The sequence below is a fragment of the Petromyzon marinus genome, chromosome 3 (genome assembly GCF_048934315.1).
Source record: "Petromyzon marinus isolate PM22_M1 ecotype Great Lakes invasive population chromosome 3, UKy_Petmar_22M1.pri1.0, whole genome shotgun sequence".
Classification (NCBI taxonomy): domain Eukaryota; kingdom Metazoa; phylum Chordata; class Hyperoartia; order Petromyzontiformes; family Petromyzontidae; genus Petromyzon; species Petromyzon marinus.
The window spans coordinates 9,896,191-9,917,678 of NC_133669.1; the positions used below are offsets into that span (position 1 = coordinate 9,896,191).

Below are 21,488 nucleotides of genomic sequence, written 5' to 3' on the forward strand. Positions count from 1 at the left end.
GTGCACCATGCGCTCGCGGAAATGTCGGTACGATCGCAGTGTGGGCAGGTGATGGGGTTGAAGATGGCGATCAATGATGCTAATGATGAAGCTGAAGTTGGTGATTGAGATGACTTTGACATCGAAAAAGTTGCTGCTGATGCTGTTGCTGCAACTGCTTAGGTGGCCGATGACATCAATGACAGGTGTGCAGTTGTCAGATGAGGCCAATGATACAGATGACATTGGTAACAGTGGTCGCAAAGATACTAACCATAACCAAAAACCCCACTGCAGGTTCGTCTGGAGATCTCCGAGGGGGTCCCGGTTGGGGCGCGTTTCTCCCTTCCGCCGGCATGGGACCCCGACGAGGGGACACATGGTGTGCAGGGGTACACCCTCTCCGATGACGACGACAATGACGGCAGCGAGACCGACAGCAAACCCACGGATGCCGGCTCTGTCCCGACCCAAGATGACCGACCCCCGGGCCAGCAGCGGCGCCGCCTGCCATTCTTGCTTGAGTGGGACGTCTCGGCCGAGCGGCTGGAGCTGGTGGTGGTGTCACCGCTGGACCGCGAAGCCCGCCCTGGCGGGTATCGGTTGCGGGCGCGGGCCCACGACGGCGGGGCGCCGGCACGCGTGTCGCGGCCCGGCCTCACTGTGCGTGTTGCCCTGGGGGACGAGAACGACCAGGCGCCGGCATTCTCACGGCGCCGCTACGGCGCCAGCGTGAGTGAGGACGCGGCGCTTGGCACGAGCGTTGCGCGCGTGCGGGCAAGCGACGGAGACCAGGGCGTGAATGCACGGGTGGGTGGAGGGGTCTGGGGATGGATTGTGCATCTGCATCTGTGTACATGTCTACACACGTGTGTAGAGAGATTTCTGCTTGATGCACTATGAACTTCACTTATATCATCTCTATCACCTTGGCCCCCACCATCATTACAATCACTATCACCACAACCACCCTTCCCTGTGGTTCCTCAAGCTCTCCGACTCATCCTCTCACTCTGTTCAACCCTTCTGCATACTCCAATGTTCACTCTCCTCCCACACCTCTTCCTTACCCACCTCCCATCCATAACCCTTACTGCTCACTCTTCTTCCTCCTCCCCTCTCCCCCCCCCCCCCCCCTTGCCTCACCGCAGGTTCGCTATGAGCTGGACCGTCGTCTCGGTGACCCTGGCGGCTTTTTCTCGGTTGACCCGCGCTCCGGCGTCGTCCGCCTGCGCCGCCGCCTCGACTTCGAGTCCCAGCACCGGCACGAGCTGGTGGTGGTGGCACGCGACGGGGGGGCGCCCCCCCTCAGCGCCGCTGCCTTCCTCTCGGTGCGCGTCGTCGACGTCAATGAGCACCCCCCCCTCATCAGCACCATCCTCTTCGGCCGCCATGGTGATGATGCTGGTGGTGGAGGAGCAGAGGAGGGTGATGGAGATGATGGTGAGATGATGGGCAGGATGACATTGGTGAACAGGGTCAGACTATGAACATGAGACTTGGGAACCCGATTTAAATTACGGGTGGGTGGTAGGGACCCACATTTGAACCCAGGATCTCAGGGGTGCTGGCTCAGTATTTCTGACCTCTCATCCACCCGGGCGTCTCAATATCTTATTGTTGATGTCAGCATTAGAAGCAGGAATTTCCTTATCATCAACAGCATCAACATCATGTCATCACCATTCTCAGCAGAACCATCATGAAAAGCATGATGATAATATTTCTGCGGCTGATGGTGATCATTATGCTAACGTTTTACTGGTTGCTTCTGATGTTTCAGCTGTTGATGCTGGTGATGATGACAGTGATTTTGGTAATGCCGATGCTGTTGCTGACGTTATGCTAATTGTGGTACATTTAATGTTATCGTGATGATAGTGATGCTGCTTTTCCTGCTGTCAATGTTAATAGCGTTGCTCCTGCTGATAGTTCTGATGATCATAGTAATGCTGCAGTTGATGACGTTGATGTAATGAAATGATGCTGCTCACCAAGTGACTGCTGCTGATGACAATGATGTCAATGATGCTGACAAAGTCGCTGCTGTTGCTGCTTATGTTGGCAGTGTTGCGATTTAATGATGTAAACGATGTTGACACAGCTGCTGCTGCCGTTAACGATGCTGCTGATGCCAGGGACGACGCTAACGTAACCGTGTCGATGATCGCAGGTTCGTCTCCACGGGTCCTCGTCGGGGTCGTGAGCGAGGACGCACCCCTGGGCCTCATTGTCGCCCGTGTCTCCGTTCACGACGCCGACCTCCCCGACCCCACTGCCCTCCCCGGCCCCCCCTCTTCTCCCGACCTCGTCGCCTGGCCCGGACCCCCACGGAACGATGGTTACGACAATGACCATGAGGGAGGGAAGGAGGAAGAGGAGGAGGATGAAGAGAGTGACGAGGGCAGCCGAGGGAACGGAGGTGAGGAGTGTCGTCCACACTGTGCACACGTGCAAAATCACTCGGATTACGTACATGCAATCTCATTGTGTCTCAGAAGCTAAGCAGGTTTGAGCCTGCATTGTGCTCGGGTAGGTGGTGAGCAGCAGAGGACAGGGCAGCAAATTCCAGCATGGTAAAGAATGGTCAGATAACCTCCACAACTGCCTGGCGTGGGTAGGCCATCATCCAGCAGTGGATTGACAAAAGGGACGTACATGTAATTCACCACTATGTTTGTGCCTGATTAGGTCTGCTTTGAGGCCACGTGAATTGTGGAAAGCTCGCTGGAAAGAGGTCATGTGAGAGACCCAGGTGTAATGTGTTAACTGGCTGAGATGAGTGTCAGACAGCACCACCTGTTCTGCTCACTGTGGCACACATGCACATTTGTATATGTACTCCCATGGGTTTCTTATGGATAGATTCACCCCTGCCATATGAAGTTGGAATTTCTATCACTGGCTCAGGATGGTGGCTGACACTGCCACATTGCTCCCCAGCAGAGAGATGCTGAATTTGCCTTGGACATGGAGACAGAGCCCCTGCTTATCACTGTAGACTAATAAGGCAAGTACTATTAGCGATAACCTATTTAGGGCAGCAAAAGGCACGAAAATATACATTTCCAAAGTAAAAAATAAAAATCCAAAACTGAAACCCAAGTAATGGTTGCAGCAACAAAACATAAGCCGGGTAAGGTTATGGCCTGACATAGTGACAACTTTCCTGGGTGACTGTTGCCCAGGAGACGCTCAGCAAGCATCACGCGACGACCCCCAAGATGGCGGCGACGACTCGCAAGATGGCGTCTGGGATCCAAGCGGAGGAAATGGCGGCGCCGGAGGTGGACGCCCAAGGTCGGTTCACCTTGCCGGTCGATTTCTTAATCCTAGGATCTGGCGCGTGACAATATTTAACAAGGAAGAATAATCATGCATATGCATGGGTCCTGTAACACTCTGGGCGTGCGTTTGTCCTTGAGAGTATTTCATTAGAGATAACGTTAAACGTCAAACCGCAAAAAGAGATGATGTCATCGGGAGGGGCAGGCGGAGAGGAGGCGAGCGTGGCTCAGCCATTATGGCACCAAGGTGAAGGGGAGATAAAAGCGGCCAGGCGTGGTGGTGGCCACCTTCCTTCTTTGAGCATAGTGCCAGCCTTAATAGGTGTTCACAAGCAGCACTTACCCCAACTGTTCAGGCTAAAGGGGATCTTTGTCTTTGTGTATACATGTTTGCATACAATTGTACGTACACGTGTGGCCGTGCATGTACACAGGAGAGTGCGTGCATACAGTAGGTTTGAGTGTACATATATACATGTACACGTGATAGTGTTGTGTGGACATGTACACTTAACATAGCTTGCTCAATCGACCCCATTGGACGCTCGCTCATGCTGGCTCACACTCGCCCGCGCTCGCCCAGGCTACCCACGACGCTCACGCTCTCAGGGGGCGAAGGCGTCTTCGAGCTCCTTCCCTCGGCCAGCGCCATCACCGCTTCCTCCTCCTCCATCCCCGACGCCGGCACCGCTCCATCGCCCGCCCCGCACAGCGGCACTGGCGCGGCGGGGGGCACCAGCGGCTCGGGGGGCGTCTACCTCCTGCGTGTGAGCGGCTCCCTGGACCGCGAGGCGCGCGGGCGCTACCGCTTGACACTGCGCGCGCGCGACGGCGCGTGGCCCCCGCTCGAGTCGACGGTCGTGCTGGACGTCCTGGTGGACGACGTCAACGACAACGATCCTGTCTTTGTCCTTTCGTCGTCGTCCTCGGACGCCGTGGCCGACGTGCCCGAGAACGCTGCCCTGGGGACGTGGGTGGCGCGGGTGTCAGCGTCGGACACGGACGCCGGAGAGAACGGGCGCGTGCGTTATGCCGTCGTAGCAGCGCAAGCGGCTGGAGGTGACGACGGCACTACCGCCGACAGAGGTGACCACGCTGTGCTGTGGGGTTTCACGGGTAGGAAGAAGTACAGCAAGCAGAACCATCCGTGTAGTTTGTGGGAGGCAATCTGTGTGGAGTTTCTGTCGGTAGCTCGGGGCTGCTGATAGAGATGAGAATCACCCCACGTGGGACACCTTTGGCTCAGAGAGATGTTGAGTGGTCTGTGCAGTGGCAGTGAGGTAGCACGGTTGACATAGGCCCTGGCACAAATAATGAAATAAGCCATCCCCTCTCCAACATCCGCCCTGATTGTAGCCCGGCACATGAGTCGTTTTGACCCATGGGTCCAAGTGCAGTTACACCAGCTGCACGCTCTATTCATATTATCAATCATAATGCAAAGCACTCAACTGTAAGGTGGACATTGAATACGCTGTGGCATCATAATCGTAGTCAGTCATCGACAGCTGACCATAATGCACTGGATTTCGTGACCCAAATCTCAAGTTTTTAATGTTTCCTCTTTGTTTCTTCTCTGGCAGACGGTCGAGCGTGGGAGTGTGCACACACATCGACCTCTTTATCATCATCTACATCTTCATCATTGTCCGACGTGGGGGGCTGGTTCTCGGTGGACCCTGCCACGGGCGTGCTGAGCGTGGCCGGGGCCCTGGACCACGAGCGTGCTCCCCGCGGGGTGCTCGTTACCGTCGCAGCGAGCGATGGGGGCGCCCAGCCCCGCGTCGCCAAAGCGACCCTGCTCATCAGCATCGCCGACAGCAACGAGTGCCGCCCCGAGTTCCGTTTCCCCGGCGACCGGGAGTTGAACCTGAGCGTGGCGAGGTCAGAGGTCATGGTTGGAAAGTGCCTCGGCAAGGTGAGCGCACGGACTAATTGGCAGCTGGGCAGCAGCTTGGGTAGCACTGGTGACTCCTAATTCCGAGGGCTTCATTTCTCACTCAGTATTTTCCAGAATAAAAATGTCACATATGTGACTTGATGTCACAGACATTTAGTGTGTCTCTATTAAAAGGAGTTTACCTTCAGGACAAGGACGTTAAATGCATGTACTGTCCTTAAGGGCATCTGTTGACCCGAAGTGCTGTGCATTCACGTGTTTTTTGCACAACACCACTACACGCACTACTGGTTACCCACCACCGCACACACCCTGCCGAACACACACCGACGAGCTCACACCATCATGAACACACACACACCACCGTGCACACGCTGCACACGCACACCGCCACACACCACTGCACATGCACCAATGCACACACGTCGCAGTATCATAATGAAAAAATTAAGCGAATCGGATGCGGCATGCCAAAATAATTCCAGACTGTTTTGGAATTAATTAGGACGAAACCGGTGTTAATGTGTTTGTCTGCTATCGAGTGTCAGGATTATGTCCTCCCTGTCCAGCCATTGCCATGGTAATACCGAATTTCCACCAATGGCCCAGGGTCGCCAACGGAAGTATGATCACACTGATGATCTCTAATTCGGTCGAGACGAGCATTAATACAGCTTTCACCAGTGGTACTCCTCTGTCGATACACAGCCCTGCCATTAGAATGTAGAATTAACATCTGTCAGTGGAGAAGAGTGCTGATCCATGGGACTCAATGTCTTAGCTTGTCTTGTGTCGGATAGGCATGATGATTTCTAATATTATGAGGCTCGTTTTGATGCAGTTGTCATGTACAATATACCAGCTCAGCGCTGATGATGCCCAATAATTAGGAAACTGGTATTAAATTCAGCTGTCAAAGAGAGATGTTGATGCTACATTAGTAGTGGTTAAATCTTATGTGGGTTAGGTCTGCATTGACGCAGTTGTCATGCATGATGTACCAGTGCCAACACGACATTGACTTTTATAATAAGGGCAAAGCCGTTAACGCAAATGCCATATTGCGTTCCCACCGCTACGTCTCTCTTTTTTTGCTACTTCTCTTTAACCGTGCCCCCGTGGCAACATGAGGAACGCAAGGAATTGTGGGGGAATGTCTCCCATGATGCATAGCGAACACGAGCGTGAATCGTTTGGGGATTTTCTGAATTTATTTGGGAGAGCGGAAAAGTGTGAGTGTTTTTCTTCCAACCCGAACTTTTTTTTTCTCTCAACAAAGTCACGGCTTTGTTGGAATTGGGAGAGAATTGCTGTTTCGCTGGCTGTGTAATTTGTTAATGTCCATTCAAACATCCGACAAAAGTTTTAAGCGAACGTGTGTAAATGGTATAGCCGTACGTACACGCACACGCGTTCATACATGTGTATGTTCACCCGCCCACTCATATATACGCGCAGACACATACACCCACCCAGTCTTACATATATATACACAGACAAACACACCCGCCCACACCCACTGACATGTATACACACTCACCCGCTCACTCGTATATACACCGAGTAGACGTTGACACACCCACCCACCCACTATTACATAAAAGAATATACAACATGAATAAGACTATACAGAGCGTATGTCTTTGACACATGCACACAAATACAAAGATCTCCCGTAGGACCTTAACAGACTTTGGAACAAGTGTTGTTAGCGAGCACCTATTAAGGACGCCACAGCACGCAAGAGAGGTGGTGTGCCCAGCACCACGCGTGGCCACCTTTGTCTCCCGAGTGCTGATGATTACACACTGCGATAGGTTCTAATTCGAGGCTGAATCGACCTAGGGGGGAAGCCCTGGACCATTTCAAATATTCGCCACTGTTATCGGTCGTGAGCGGGAATTGAACTCAGGTCACCGGGTTCGGAGCGGAATGCGCTAACTACTGCGCCACCGCTCCCAAAAACACGCAGACACAGACGCGCGCACACACATACACAAACGCCCTTCATGTAAAAGCAGATATTGTGTGTTCACAGCAGAGTGTACGCGCACACCTGCTGCATGCGTGAATGACTGATCAGCGGAAAGGTTTTGAGTGAGACATTTTATTTCACACCGGCATAAACCAACAAGAATGTGTCCCAGGTTGGGAAACGTCACCTCGAACTCAAACCCGGTCATTAATTCTCCATCCGACCTCAAGCCTGGGAGTAAAGGAGCCTTGTTGTCAATCTTTGAAGTCGGTTGCCTCCCTGAAAATGTTTTTTATTCCTCCGAGGTCTAAGGTCGACAATCAACGCCGGTGCTTTCAGACCTTCCTACGGTCGTTCCGCCTGCCCACACAGAACATTCGTCACTGTCCGCTCATTCCTGTGTACGAGTGGAAGCATTCGCACGCGGGCACAAAGAAATCCCATTTTAGCCTCAACAGACTGTTGGGGGCGAGTGCTGTTACCGAGCAAGCCGTGTTAGGCTGGTGCGTTACTTTAGGGGATGCTGTGGCCTAGCGGCAAGTCCGGCCTGCCTTTCTCTTACTGATGTTGACACATTGTAGCAGGGACTCATTTAAGACTGAGTCAACCGAGGGGAAAACCAGGACGGGTTCAGTTTATAAGGGAGAAAAGAGGAGTGAGATAGAGAAGGAACAATAGAAACGGAGTAACCCGGAATTGTCTTCGTACAGAAGAAGAGAGAACGAGGTCGAGGGAGAGTGCAGAGATGGGAGAGACAAAGGAAGGTGAGAGATGTAAAACATAGTAGCGAGAGAGTAGAGACACGAAAGAGCAGAAATGAGAGACACGGAGGTTTAGAGAGAGTTGAGAGAGGCATGGGAGGAAAGGGGGAGAGGTGTGAGGAAAAGAGAGAGACGAGGGTGGGAAAAGGAAAGACAGATGGGGTTAGAGAGAGGTGAGTCGGAGAGCAGACGGGAGAGAGAGAGAGATGTGAAGCGGGGAGAGAGCGAAGGGAAAAGAGAGTGGAGTGTGAGTGGAGAGAGAGTGAGGTGACGACAGTGGGAATTAAGAAGAAAGAGGCTGTGTGAGGTAGGGTTGCCACATTTTCCACAGACTATAAACCTGGACACGTTTCTCAGTCCGCCTACGTCTATGATCAAAATTGTGCAGTTACAGTATACTGTTATGTGAAATGTAATACAATACCGGTACCAGTTCTTGGTACAAATCAATGTCTGCGACCCGAACAAAGATGCCAAATTTCCGGACTATCCTTGTCAACCCAGACAGGTGACAACCCTCGTGTTTAGAGGGGAAATTGTGAGGGGAGTTTCAGGAGAGAGTGGTATGAGGGAAAAGTGTTATGGGATCGGGTGATGGGATGCTGAGATGAGAGAGAGATGGGAGAGTGTGAGGGTTGAGCGAGGGAAGGATGTGAGGGGAGTGGGTGAGTGGACAGTGATGAAAGAGTGTGAGCGGAGAGGGTGATGGGAGAGTGAATGAGGGAAGAGATGGTGATGGGTGAGAGTGTGGAGAGAGTGACGGATGAGAGGATATTGTTGGCAGAGTGTGAGGGAGGAGAGAGTGTGAGTGTGAGAGAGGTTTATTAATTGAAGGGTGATGGGAGAGAGTGATGGGAGAGTGAGGAGTGAGTGACAGTGTGAAAGAAAGAGGATGATAGGATATTGATGGGAGAGTGTGAGGGGAGAGAGAGAGCAGAGAGTGGGAGTGTGAGGAAAGAGGGTGAGAGGATATTAATAGTAGGGTGAGGGGAGAGAGTGAGGCGAGACTTGGAGAGAGTGAGTGTGAGAGGGAGCTAGAGTGAGAGAAAAGGGATAATGCAAGGGGAGAGTGTGAGAGGAGAGAGTGTGAAGGGAGAGTGCGTGAGGCTGTCTCGTCAGATAAACGCGCTCGCTGTGTGATCTGATCGCTGTGAATGCAAATGTGTCGCTGTGCGTCATTGAGTGCTACGCGTGTTGGTGTGTAACTGTGTGTGTAATTGTGTTTGTGTCTGTGATTGTGTGTGTGATTGTGCATTTACGCGTGTGCATCCCATTGAGTGACTGTGTGTTTGTAGGTGAGAGTGCCCGCGTATCTGTGTGTCATTGCACGTGTGTGTGTGTTGCTCGCTTTGAAGGGAGCGGTGGCGCAATGGTTAGCGCACTGCTCTGTGAATCCGGCCGCTTGAGTTTGATTCCCGCTCACGACCAATAATAACAGTGGCGAATATCTGAACCGGTCCTGGGCCTCGTCTAGGTCTACTCGGCCTCAAATGAGTACCTGGTGCGGTGTGTAAACATCGCCACTGGGGAGACAAAGGCGGTCGGGTGTGGTGTTGACCACCCGCCCCCTCGTTTTCCGTTCCGGCATTCGTAGGTGCTCGCTAACAGCACTTGCCGCAACAGTCTGTTAAGATTTAACACAAATCTGGCTGTCGCCTGATGAAGCTAGTTGTAATTACTGGCGAAACGTCGTACTCAGTTTGTAAATGTTGTGGCTTGGCTCTCCAACACACCGGTTAGTGCTGTACTAGTGACGAATTGGCCACGTTCTGTTTACGTGACAACCCTCACTAGTTGGCTGTGTCGGGTGGTGGCGGGTTTTAGCGACACATTTATATATTTACGCGATCTAACCCCAGAACCTCTATTATGTTATGAAAGTCTGTTAAGACTATGCGGGGGATCTTTGCCTTTGTAAAGGTGTGCGTTTATGCAAACGTCAGTGTGCGTGTGTGCGTATATTTTTAGTGTTTGTGTGCCGTTCCCTGACTATACAAGGAACATGTTGTGTTTGCAGGGGCTCATAACTGTGATGTTGATGACTATGATGGCAAGGATGATTATTAAGTAAGAATGCTGCTGCTGATGATGATTCCGCTCTTGGTCTCGCTGTTGCTGGTACTGATGGTGTTGATGTTGCAGCTGCTGCTGATACTACGACCGTGCTTAACACAAATCTCATTCCTGTTTCGGCATTCGTTTTCAGACAAAGAAGGATTCTTTTAACCCACCGAGGTTTTTTTTGCGATATTTTTTTTTCAAAAGAAATTCGCTAAAAATTCCCAGCCTTTGCCGGAGTCAAGTTTCATAGTCAGACGAACAGAGAATTAATCATGCGCGCACACACACACACACATGTACACACATATACACACGGTGATTACACACACACATATCTGCGCACAGGCGTGCATACCTACACGTGAGTACACATACACACGTGTACACATACATACGGTCACACGCATATCTGAACACAAGACGTGTGGGCACATACACACATGTACACAGTCGCTACACACACATATGTACACAGAAGTGCCTAAGTACACGTGGGCACATACAAACACACATGTACACATACATAAGTCACTACACGCACATATCTGTACACAGACGTACTTTCCTACACGTGGGCGCATACACACACATGTACACATACATACGATCACACACACACATCTGTACACAAGACGTGCATACCTACACGTGGGCACACACACGCACCATCATGTTGGTCACACCATCGCATCGCGCGTCATGCCGACTTTTAATCGGCGCTCGCTAACGGCGCTTGCCCCGAGGGCCTCCATCGGCTACGACGGGGAATCTTTTTGCACGGACGTGGAGCAGCAGCAGCACACAACGATTGCGAGCAGCGTGGTTAAGTGATTTACGCCCCTAAGCGTGGATACGCGATCACGGATATAAAAAAACCTAAAAATCCCGTGAAAGCTAAGACAGGTGGGTGGACCCGAGCGGACACGCGCGCGTCTCCTTCGTCTTGTGCGTGTGGGGGCAGCCGTAGCGGAGAGCGCTGCGTTACGAACACGATTGCCGCTCACGGCCAACATCAGTGACGATTATCTGAGCCGGTCCCCTGCGTCTCCCCCCACACCCCCCCCCCCCCCGCCTAAAGACTTGCTCAGCCTTGAATGAGTTAGCTGCTGGTGCGGCGTGTGAACGTCGCCACTGGGGAGACAAAGGCGGCTGGGCGTGCGTGGGTGCTGGCCACTCAAACCCATCATCGTGTGCTGGCTCTCCGGCGTTAGGAGGAAGGTGCTCGCCAACAGCGCTTGCCCCAACAGTCTTCCGAAGGCTACACGGGGGCATCTTTGTCTTGAAATGTGTACAACGCTGATTATTCGGTGAAGCAAAAAAAAATCAACACGTTTGTCAGTCACGCTGTGGCCTTAAAAGGGAAACAGAATATTTAACAGGTGGCAATTCGTGCCGTGTCCGAGATTCATAAGCACATAAAGAAGACACGTGCTATGAAGGGTGGACATTCTCTGTGATATATTTTCTTCCTTTTAAGTCCACAGTGTTATTGACTAACGTGTTGAGTTTTTTTTGTTTTACCGTATGTACATAAGTGAGAGTTGTATGTTAGTACTGTGTATAATCGTATGTGTGTTAGCGTGTACACAATTATGTACGCATGTTAATGTCGATGTTTTATTGTATATTAGTGTGCATTATGTGTACGTTACCATGTATATTTCTGTATATATGTTAGCGTGTCTATATGTTAGTACTATATACCTTAGTGAGTGTGTGCGTGTGTCAGTGGGGCCATATGGAATCGCTCTTCCCAAAAATGCGTCAAATCCTGCTGATGAGGCTGGCGCAGAGGCACGCGGGGTGGTTTGCACACCCCCACTGTGTACACACCACATCGTGTACACACCCCCACTGTGTACACACCACACCGTGTACACCATACACACCCCACTGTGTACACACCACATCGTGTACACACCACCACTGTGTACACACCACATCGTGTACACACCCCCACTGTGTACACACCACACCGTGTACACCATACACACCCCCACTGTGGACACACCACCCCGTGTACACACCACATCGTGTACACACCACACCGTGTACACACCCCCACTGTACACACCCCCACTGTGTACACACTACACCGTGTACACACCACACTGTGTACACACCCCCACTGTGTACACCACACTGTGTACACACCACATCGTGTACATACCACACCGTGTACACCATACACACCTCCACTGTGGACACACCTCCACTGTGGACACACCACCCCGTGTACATACCCCCACTGTGTACACACCACACCGTGTACACCATACACACCCCACTGTGTACACACCACACCGTGTACACACCCCACCGTGTACACACCACACCGTGTACACACCCCACCGTGTACACACCACACTGTACACACCACACCGTGTACACCATACACACCCCCACTGTGGACACACCACCCCGTGTACGCACCCCCACTGTGTACACACCACACTGTGTACACACCACATCGTGTACACACCACACTGTGTACACACCACACTGCAAATACCGTGTATACAGCGCATCGTTTGCACACCCCCACTGTGTACACTCCACATTGTGTACACACCACACCATCCACACACCACCCAGTGTACACTGTGCACACCACACCATGTGAAGATGCACAAATCGTGCACACACCACACCATACACACACCGTGGACACATACAGTGAGGGAAAAAAGTATTTGATCCCCTTATGATTTTGTGCGTTTGCCCACTGACAAAGAAATGACCAGTCTATAATTTTAATGGTAGGTATATTTGAACAGTGAGAGACAGAATAACAACAACAAAAATCCAGAAAAACGCATGTCAAAAATTTTATGAATTGATTTGCATTTTAATGAGGGAAATAGTATTTGACCCCTCTGCAAAACATGACTTAGTACTTGGTGACAAAACCCTTGTTGGCAATCACAGAGGTCAGACGTTTCTTGTAGTTGGCCACCAGGTTTGCACACATCTCAGGAGGGATTTTGTCTCACTCCTTTTGCAGATTTTCTCCAAGTCATTAAGGTTTCGAGGCTGACGTTTGGCAACTCGAATCTTCAGCTCCCTTCACAGATTTTATATGGGATTAAGGTCTGGAGACTGGCTAGGCCACTCCTGGACCTTAATGTGCTTCTTCTTGATCCACTCCTTTGTTGCCATGGCCGTGTGTTTTGGGTCATTGTCATGCTGGAATACCCATCCACGACCCATTTTCAATGCCCTGGCTCAGGGAAGGAGGTTCTCACCCAAGATTTGACGGTACATGGCCCCGTCCATCGTCCCTTTGATGCAGTGAAGTTGTCCTGTCCCCTTAGCATAAAAACACCCCCAAAGCACAATGTTTCCACCTCCATGTTTGACGGTGGGGATGGTGTTCTTAGGGTCATAGGCAGCATTCCTCCTCCAAACACGGCGAGTTGAGTTGATGCCAAAGAGCTCCATTTTGGTCTCATCTGACCACAACACTTTCACCCAGTTGTCCTCTAAATCATTCATATGTTCATTGGCAAACTTCAGACGGGCATGTATATGTGCTTTCTTGAGCAGGGGGGCCTTGCGGGCGCTGCAGGATTTCAGTCCTTCACGGCGTAGTGTGTTACCAATTGTTTTCTTGGTGACTATGGTCCCAGCTGACTTGAGATCATTGACAAGATCCTCCCGTGTAGTTCTGGGCTGATTTCTCACCGTTCTCATGATCATTGCAACTCCACGAGGTGAGATCTTGCATGGAGCCCCAGGCCGAGGGAGATTGACAGTTCTTTTGTGTTTCTTCCATTTGCGAATAATCGCACCAACTATTGTCACCTTCTCACCAAGCTGCTTGGCAATGGTCTTGTAGCCCATTCCAGCCTTGTGTAGGTTTACAATCTTGTCCCTGACATCCTTGGAGAGCTCTTTGGTCTTGGCCATGGTGGAGAATTTGGAATCTGATTGGTTGATTTCTTCTGTGGAAAAGGTGTCTTTTATACAGGTAACAAGCCGAGATTAGGAGCACTCCCTTTAAGAGTGTGCTCCTAATCTCAGCTCGTTACCTGTATAAAAGACACCTGGGAGCCAGAAATCTTTCTGATTGAGAGGGGGTCAAATACTTATTTCCCTCATTAAAATGCAAATCCATTTATAACATTTTTGACATGCGTTTTTCTGGATTTTGTTGTTGTGATTCTGTCTCTCACTGTTCAAATATACATACCATTAAAATTATAGACTGATCTTTTCTTTGCCAGTGGGCAAACATACAAAATCAGCAGGGGATCAAATACTTTTTTCCCTCACTGTGCATCCACGTACACAAGCAAGCCGTGGACACCCCATATCGTGTACACACCTAGTAAACGTGAAGCAGTTTACACACCACACCGTACACACACTGTGGACAGTGTACACACAACGCAATGTACCCCCTACCACCGGGTAAACACCATACTATCTACATATAATAAAGCGTATATAGAACACACACAGTACACATACCGTGTACACAAAGCTCTTTACACCGGGCAGTGGACACACCACCCCGTGTACACACAAGGCTGTGTACCCAACACACCGTGCATATACCATGTACAGGCCACACCAACCAAAACGGTGTGTGCACAACACACTGCGTGTATACGTGAATGTACATTGCGTGCACGTGAGCGTACTGGTGCGTCTAGTGTGCGAGAGGGTGTACGATTGTCTGAACCGGTCCTGGGCGTCCCCTAGGTCGGCTCAGCCTCAAATGAGTACCTGGTGCGGTGTGTAAAACATCGCCACTGGGGAGACAAAGGCGGCCGGGCGTGGTGTTGTCCACCCACCCCCTCGTGAACCGTACCGGCCTTCATAGGTGCTCGCTAACAGCACTTGCCCCAACAGTCTGTTACAGGCTATACGGGGGTCTTTGTACGTGTAGCGTGTATGTAGCGTGTATGTCGCGTGTGTGTTCGTGTGGTGTGTAAAGCTGTAAGCGTTGTGGACACACGCCAGACCCCACCCGTTCTGGGTTTCTTAACCCAACTCCCCTCCTCCCACTCCCAAACCCCCGGTCTGCCAGTGGATGTGTGTGTGCGCTTGGAGTTGCGGCTGCCTGTAGGTGTGTCTGCCGATAGGGGTGTGAACCTGCGTGTTGGTGCCTCTACCTGTCGGTTCGTCTGCCTGTAGGTGGTCCCTAATGGGGGTGTGCGCCAGTGGGGAGCGGTGGTGCAGCGGTTTAGCGCGCTGCGCTACGAACCCGGCGACCCGAGTTCGATTCCCGCTCACGGCCAACGCCGGTGACGATTATCTGAACCGGTCCTGGGCTTCCCCTAGGTGGACTCAGCCTCAAAATGTGTACCTGGTGCGGTGTGTAAACATCGCCACCGGGGAGACAAAGGCGGCCAGGAGTTGTGTTGGCAATCCACCCCCTCGTGTGCCGTGCCGCCCTTCATAGGTGTTCGCTAACAGCACTTGCCCCAACAGTCTGTTACAGTCTGTTACAGGCTATACGGGGGATCTTTATTTTGTATTTGTCTTTGTGCGCCAGAATGAGTCCCTACCTGGATATCTTTGCCTGTCTCGATGCGTGTATATTTGTGGGATTGTGCATGCATGTGTGGATGTTTGTGAATGTATATTATTATGCGTTTCTGTGTGTGTGTCCGTTTCTATGTGTATGTATGTGTGCCCGTGGGTGTGAGCCTGTTTATGTCTGTGTTTCTGTGCCCGTAGGTGTTTGTGTCTGGCTGTGTGTGACCCCGTGTCTCGATGTATCCCATCAAGCATGTCTCCCGTGTCTCAGAATGTGTAGCCTTCGCGTGTTTCCCTTTGTTTCAGTATGTGTCCCGTGTCTCCCAATTTCTCAGTGTATTTCCCCACGTCTCCTCGTGCCTCGTCTCCAAATTTCTCAATGTGTCTCCCCGTATCTCCCCGTGTCTCAGTATATCTCTCCGTGTTGTCTCCTCGTGCCTCCTATGTCTCTCCATTTCTCAATGTGTCTCCCCGTGTCTCCCCGTGTCTCGGTATATCTCTCCGTGTTGTCTCCTCGTGCCTCCTGTGTCTCTCCATTTCTCAATGTGTCTCTCTGTGACTCCGCGTGTGTCCACGTATGTTGTAGCGCATCTACCAATGACTACCCGTGACTCCCCGTGTGTGTCTGTGTCCGTCTAAAGATTCCTCCCTAAAACAATAAACTCTACATGGGACCTCATTTCACTCAGCTCTACGTGAGTGATCCTTCGCTCACGTTTGTGTGGGGGAGGGAGTGAAGGGGGGTGGGAGCAGGGTGGTGGTGGTGGTGGCATGAGGTGAGAGGAATGTGGATGTGTGGTGGTGGTGTGAGTTACGTAGATGTTTGGGAGTGAGTTGGTGGTGGTAGTGGCATGAGGTGAGAGGAATGTGGTGGTGATTGTGTGAGTTTCATAGATGTTTGATAGTGAGGTGGTAGTGGTGGCATGAGGTGAAAAGAATATGGGGGTGGTGGTGGTGTGAATTACATATATGCTTGGTAATAAGGTGGTAGTGGTGGTATGCGGTGACAGTTGCATACATGTTTGGTAGTGACGTAGTGGTGGTGTGAGGTGAGACGGATGTGAGGTGGTGTGTCGTGTGGCGGTTCCTGGCGTGGTAGTGGTGTGAGATCTGTAGGGGTGTCGTCAGTTGGGTGTTGTGGTGGTGTGAGGAATGTAAATCTGGTGGTGGTGTGGGTGGGAGGAATGTGTAGTTGTGAGGGGTATGTGTAGCAGTGAGGTGCTGTGTGGTGTGGTGCTTTGAGAGATGTTGGTGTGCAGTGGTGGTCGTGGGGCGTGTGGTAGTGACGTACTTTGTAAGACTCCCAAAGTGTGAGGCTTTGAGTTGATAGCGGGGCAGCAAGTGGGTTGTTGATCTATCTTGCAAAAATACTGGATAGGGAAGGAATTGCCCAAAGGTTCTCGAATCTTTACAGAACTTTGAGTTTTACCACCCGTATGTGTGGTGGGACTTCTTTGGGTGAGGTGTAGTATTGATATGTGCGAGTTTTGGTGAAGGGTGAGTTTTGGGTCAGGTGGTATTAAGGTGTGAGTTTTCAATGAGTTGTGATGTTGAGGGGTGAGTTTTGAGTGAGTTGTGATGTTGAGGGGTGAGTTTTGAGTGAGCTGTGATGTTGATGGGTGAGTTTTGAGTGAGCTGTGATGTTGAGGGGTCAGTTTTTGAGTGAGCTGTGATGTTGATGGGTGAGTTTTGAATGAAGTGTTGTGTTGAGGTGTTAGGTTAGGTGAAGCGTGAGGGGGGTGGTGTTGATGTGTGAGGTTTGGGTGAGGGTGTGGTGTTGAAGTTTCAGTTTTGGTGAAGGGTGAGGTGTGGGCGGGGAGGTGTAACGTTGATCGCATAAACCACTGCGCGAGCGTAGAGAGGTCAACTTTCACGTGAGGAGACGGGTGTTTGAGGCAGGAGTAATGTCCGTGTCGGTGCACCGGGTCAGGGGGCTGGACTCTATCAAAGCAATGAGAAAAGAAGCTTCTGGCCTTTGAGAAACAGGAGCATGTGGAGGATGCCAGGAATTTCATGCCAGGATAGGGTAAACGACTTAGAGGGTCTGAACAGAACGTGCATCGAAAGTGCTGCGGATGTAATCAGTAAGAGGAGCATGTGATGGGTGGAACACGTGTGCAAGATGGAGAAGGATAGGGTTAGAAACTTACAGGTTTGGAACAGAATTGGGGCTATTAGCCGCTCTATATGTGATCAGGGAGAGGAGGTTGTGATGGGTGGGAGCACGTGTGCAGGGTGGAGGAGGGAAGGTTACCGAGACAGGCGTTGGAGTGGTACCTGGAGGTCAGCGATAATGGGACTGTAAGGGCGGTCCTTGGAGGACCCCTGTCAACTTTGCCACAGTGAGAAGACCTAGAGCCAGATGGGCTTGGAGACTGGTCGTTGACTGCGCAGCTTCTGAGAAATCTGGCATAAGAAAGGGAGCGATGGAGAGTTGTGTCATGGAGAGTTGTGTCAGCATTGGTCGTGATGACCTCATGACCTTGACCGTGCGGTATTGATGTGTGTGTGTGGGGGGTATGAGGTGTGTGAGTAGTTACATGGTGATATGTGTCATTTTTTGTGGAATTTCCATGGCAACGCTGGATCGGAAATGAGCGCGCGTGTGTTGGTATGTGGCGAGTGTGTGTGTTTTACTGTATAATGTGTGTTAAGTGTGTAATGTATCTGTGTTAAGTGTGTAGTGTGTGTGTGTTAAGTATGTGTGAGTGCTTGGTGTATATTGTATGTTCAGTGTGTATGGTGTGTCAAGTGTGTGTGTGGCTTTGTGATTAATGTAAGTGGAGTGGTGGCGCAGTGGTTAGAGCCACTGTGCTCCGAACCCGGCGACTCGAGTTTCATTCCCAATAACTGCGGTGAATACTTGAACCAGTCCTGGCCTCCCCTAGGTCAACTCAGCCTTAAATGAGTGCCCGGTACAGTGTGTAAATATCAGCACTGGGGAGACTAAGGTGGGCGGGCTTGGTGTTGGCCACCCTTGTACGCTGTGCCGGCCTTCATAGGTGTTCGTTAAACAGCACTTTCCCCAACAGTCTGTTGAAGGCTATACGGAGGATATTTGTCTTTCATGTATAGCGTGTGTACATGTGTTTAGTGTATAATGTGTGTATGAGTGCCATAGATTGTGTGTGTGCCATTTTTGAGAGTGTATATATGTGTGTCCTGTGCGTATACAATGTATAATTTGTATACCGTGTGGAAATGCAACTGCGTCCCAAGACGCTGTACAGGAAGAGCGGTCATGTATATTGTATAGGGAGAAATAGCCAACCAGTGATAGGCAGAGGAGAAAAAGGAAGTTCATGAGCCTGGACTTGAAGAGGGGCAAGGAGTCAACAGCATGGATTTCTCGTGGAAAGGAGTTCCAGACTCTAGGCACAGTAGAGGATGATGAGTTGATGTCCATATTAAATTGTGATACTGCTGCTGCCACTGAAGATGATTGCGATGGTGCTAATGACGATGCTGATCTTGATGATGATGCTGATCAAAAGGTTGCTGACCATGATGACGATGCTGAAACCAATGATGATAATAATCATTACGCCAAAACTAATTATCAAGATGCTGCTGCTCCTACAACTGCTGATGGTCAATGATGCTGTTGCTGATGATGACGCTTGTCGCTGTTCCTTGCCTTGCCGGTGCAGGTGGTGGCACTGGATGGTGACGGCGGTGAATTCGGAGAAGTCCGCTACTCGCTGGAGCCAGCTGCCACCTCGGCCGCTGTCCCCCGTGTCCCCTCGTTGGATGCCGCCGCCGCGTCCCCCTGGCTCTCCGTGGGGACTCGGAGTGGAGCGCTGTGCGTGAGCCGCTCGCTCGGAGCCGACGTCTCGACGGAGACGTTCACTGTCCGCGCCACCGACAAGGTGCGAGACTGGATCACCCCTACATCGGCTCAGCGTGAAATGATAACGATCACAACGAATGTACACGCACGTGCTGGATGAGGGCCTGCCCAATTCTGTGCGGGTTATATGGCGGGGGTAGTGGTGGTTTGGCCGTGCTGGTTAGCGCAGATTGGGGTAGCCGGCTGTCTGCTCTCCACCACTTTCGGCTCTACCCTGCTACTTAGCTGATTAGGGTTAGAAATCTGATCAGATTAGGCTCATCTTGGAGATTTGATCGAGGTCTGTGATTATGATGAATAAATTGTGCCATTTATGTATTGAGGGAAACCTTGCTAAGTCTCAGAACTGGTTTTCAGGAGGGTCCTGCATTGGGATGCTTGGTTGGTGCCACGAATGAGCGTTTGGCTTTGTGTGGGAGGAAACCAGAGTGTCAGGAGAAAACTCCACATATACGAGGGGGATAACACTCCTAGCTCTGCACGGATATGTTCAATAATTCACTGTTCATATTTGCATTTCCTGACTACCTCACAACTCAAACCTACAACACCTGCCATTCCCAGAAAGGTTTCCAGCCAACTACTAACTTAGCGCTATCCTGCCTAGCTTCCAAGATTATGTGAGATCGCGTGCATTGTGGGTGACTCAACTCTAAGCACCACCGACTGGGTCTTGGACAAGGCCCCCTCGCCTAGGGTTTGCCTCAGCACCAAGTGAGTACTCACTGTCCAAACTACACTCAGGGTATGGGGAGTGGCAGCACTGGGCTCCCCTCGGTCAACTCTGGTCTAAAGTGAGTGTCTTTTGCATTGTGTAAAGCATCAGCGTTGGGGAGATGGAAGGTCGGCAAGGACGTAGTGCCAAGCCAAATCTCTCACCCCCTTGTGTGTCGTGTCGGCCTTCATAGGCGCTCGCTAACAGGTCTTGCCCTAGCATTCCATTCGGCTGCACGGAAGGATGTTTGTCTTTGTTTGCGAGTGTACAGTATGCGCCTAAGATCCTGTATGGGGAACCCGAGGGTCCTCGTCCCCTCTTCCTCCCTGCGGGGATCGAACCGAGAATTTGCCGGAGTCTTAAGTGAAGTGCTTGCGGGAAACTCTTGGCACCTGTTGAGTCTTTGAAGGGTTCCGCGCATGCATGTTTGTGTTTATGTGCGGCTGCACGTGACATCCACGCATATGTCTGCATTGTTTGCACATGTGCCCGTGTGTGTCTGTGTTTATCTGCCAGTAGTCTCAGTCAGTCACCCTTTAACACTTGGGTCTGTTACGTGACCTCTTGCCTGCGCGCCTTCCACATTTCCCGTGGCCTCAAAGTCCACCTAGCCTGGCACAAGGGAATGTGACCAACACTTAGTGGCAAATGGCAGCTTTTGTGGTTTATACGTATGTGAATGTATTTGTGTATTGTGTTGTTCGTGTGCCTGCATTTGGGTTGCCTGTGTGTGTGTTTGCGTGCATGGGCATGCATGTCTGTGTGTTGTGTGCAAGCATGTGTGGGTGCATGTGGATATAATCACTTGTGCGCGTGCATTTGTGTCTGGGTTTGCACATATATACGGCCATTGCATTTGTGTCTGGGTTTGCACATATATACGGCCATTGCAAGAATCTTTGGCGTTGTACATTTGTTGCTGTAGGTGTACGTGTGGGTGTGTAATCTCTGTATGTGTATATATGTGCAGGGGTTAGTGCACTGTGCAACGTACCCAGGGATCCGAGTTTGATTTTCACTCACGGCCAACACAATAACGATTATCTGAATCGGTTTTGAGCCTCCCCTAAGTCGACTCAGCCTCACATGAGTACCTGGTGCGATGTGTAAACATCGTCATTGAGGAGACAAAGGCGGACGGGCGTAGTGCTGGCCCCCCACCCGTTCATGTGTCATGCCGGCGTCCATAGGTGCCCGCCAATATCACCTGCTCCAATAATCCGTTAAGACTATAGGGGGATCTTTGTCTTTGTTTGTGCCTCAATGAGTACCTGGTGTGGTGTGTAAAAAGTAGCACTGAGGAGACAAAGGTGATCAGGCGTGGTACTGGCCACCCACCCCCTCATTTGCCGTTCCAGTCTTCATAGGTGCTCGCTAACAGCACTTGCCCCTACAGTCTGTCAAGGTTATACGGGGGATCTTGTCTTTGTGTGTCCATTACGTGCATGCATGCATACGCATGTGTGAGTCTTT

The 21,488-nt window shown here is 51.1% G+C and overlaps 1 protein-coding gene across 2 annotated transcripts in view; it reads left to right on the forward strand.

The window, feature by feature from the left end:
• LOC116953285 (protocadherin-16-like) overlaps positions 1-21,488 on the forward strand; it is an 81,850-nt gene that overhangs the window by 7,950 nt on the left and 52,412 nt on the right. For both annotated transcript variants that reach the window (XM_032973358.2, XM_032973366.2), the window contains exons 4-10: positions 277-789; positions 1,131-1,422; positions 2,153-2,401; positions 3,168-3,279; positions 3,850-4,352; positions 4,850-5,184; positions 19,101-19,319. In XM_032973358.2, the coding sequence (XP_032829249.2) occupies positions 277-789; positions 1,131-1,422; positions 2,153-2,401; positions 3,168-3,279; positions 3,850-4,352; positions 4,850-5,184; positions 19,101-19,319 (2,223 nt within the window). The remainder of the gene's footprint in view (positions 1-276; positions 790-1,130; positions 1,423-2,152; positions 2,402-3,167; positions 3,280-3,849; positions 4,353-4,849; positions 5,185-19,100; positions 19,320-21,488) is intronic.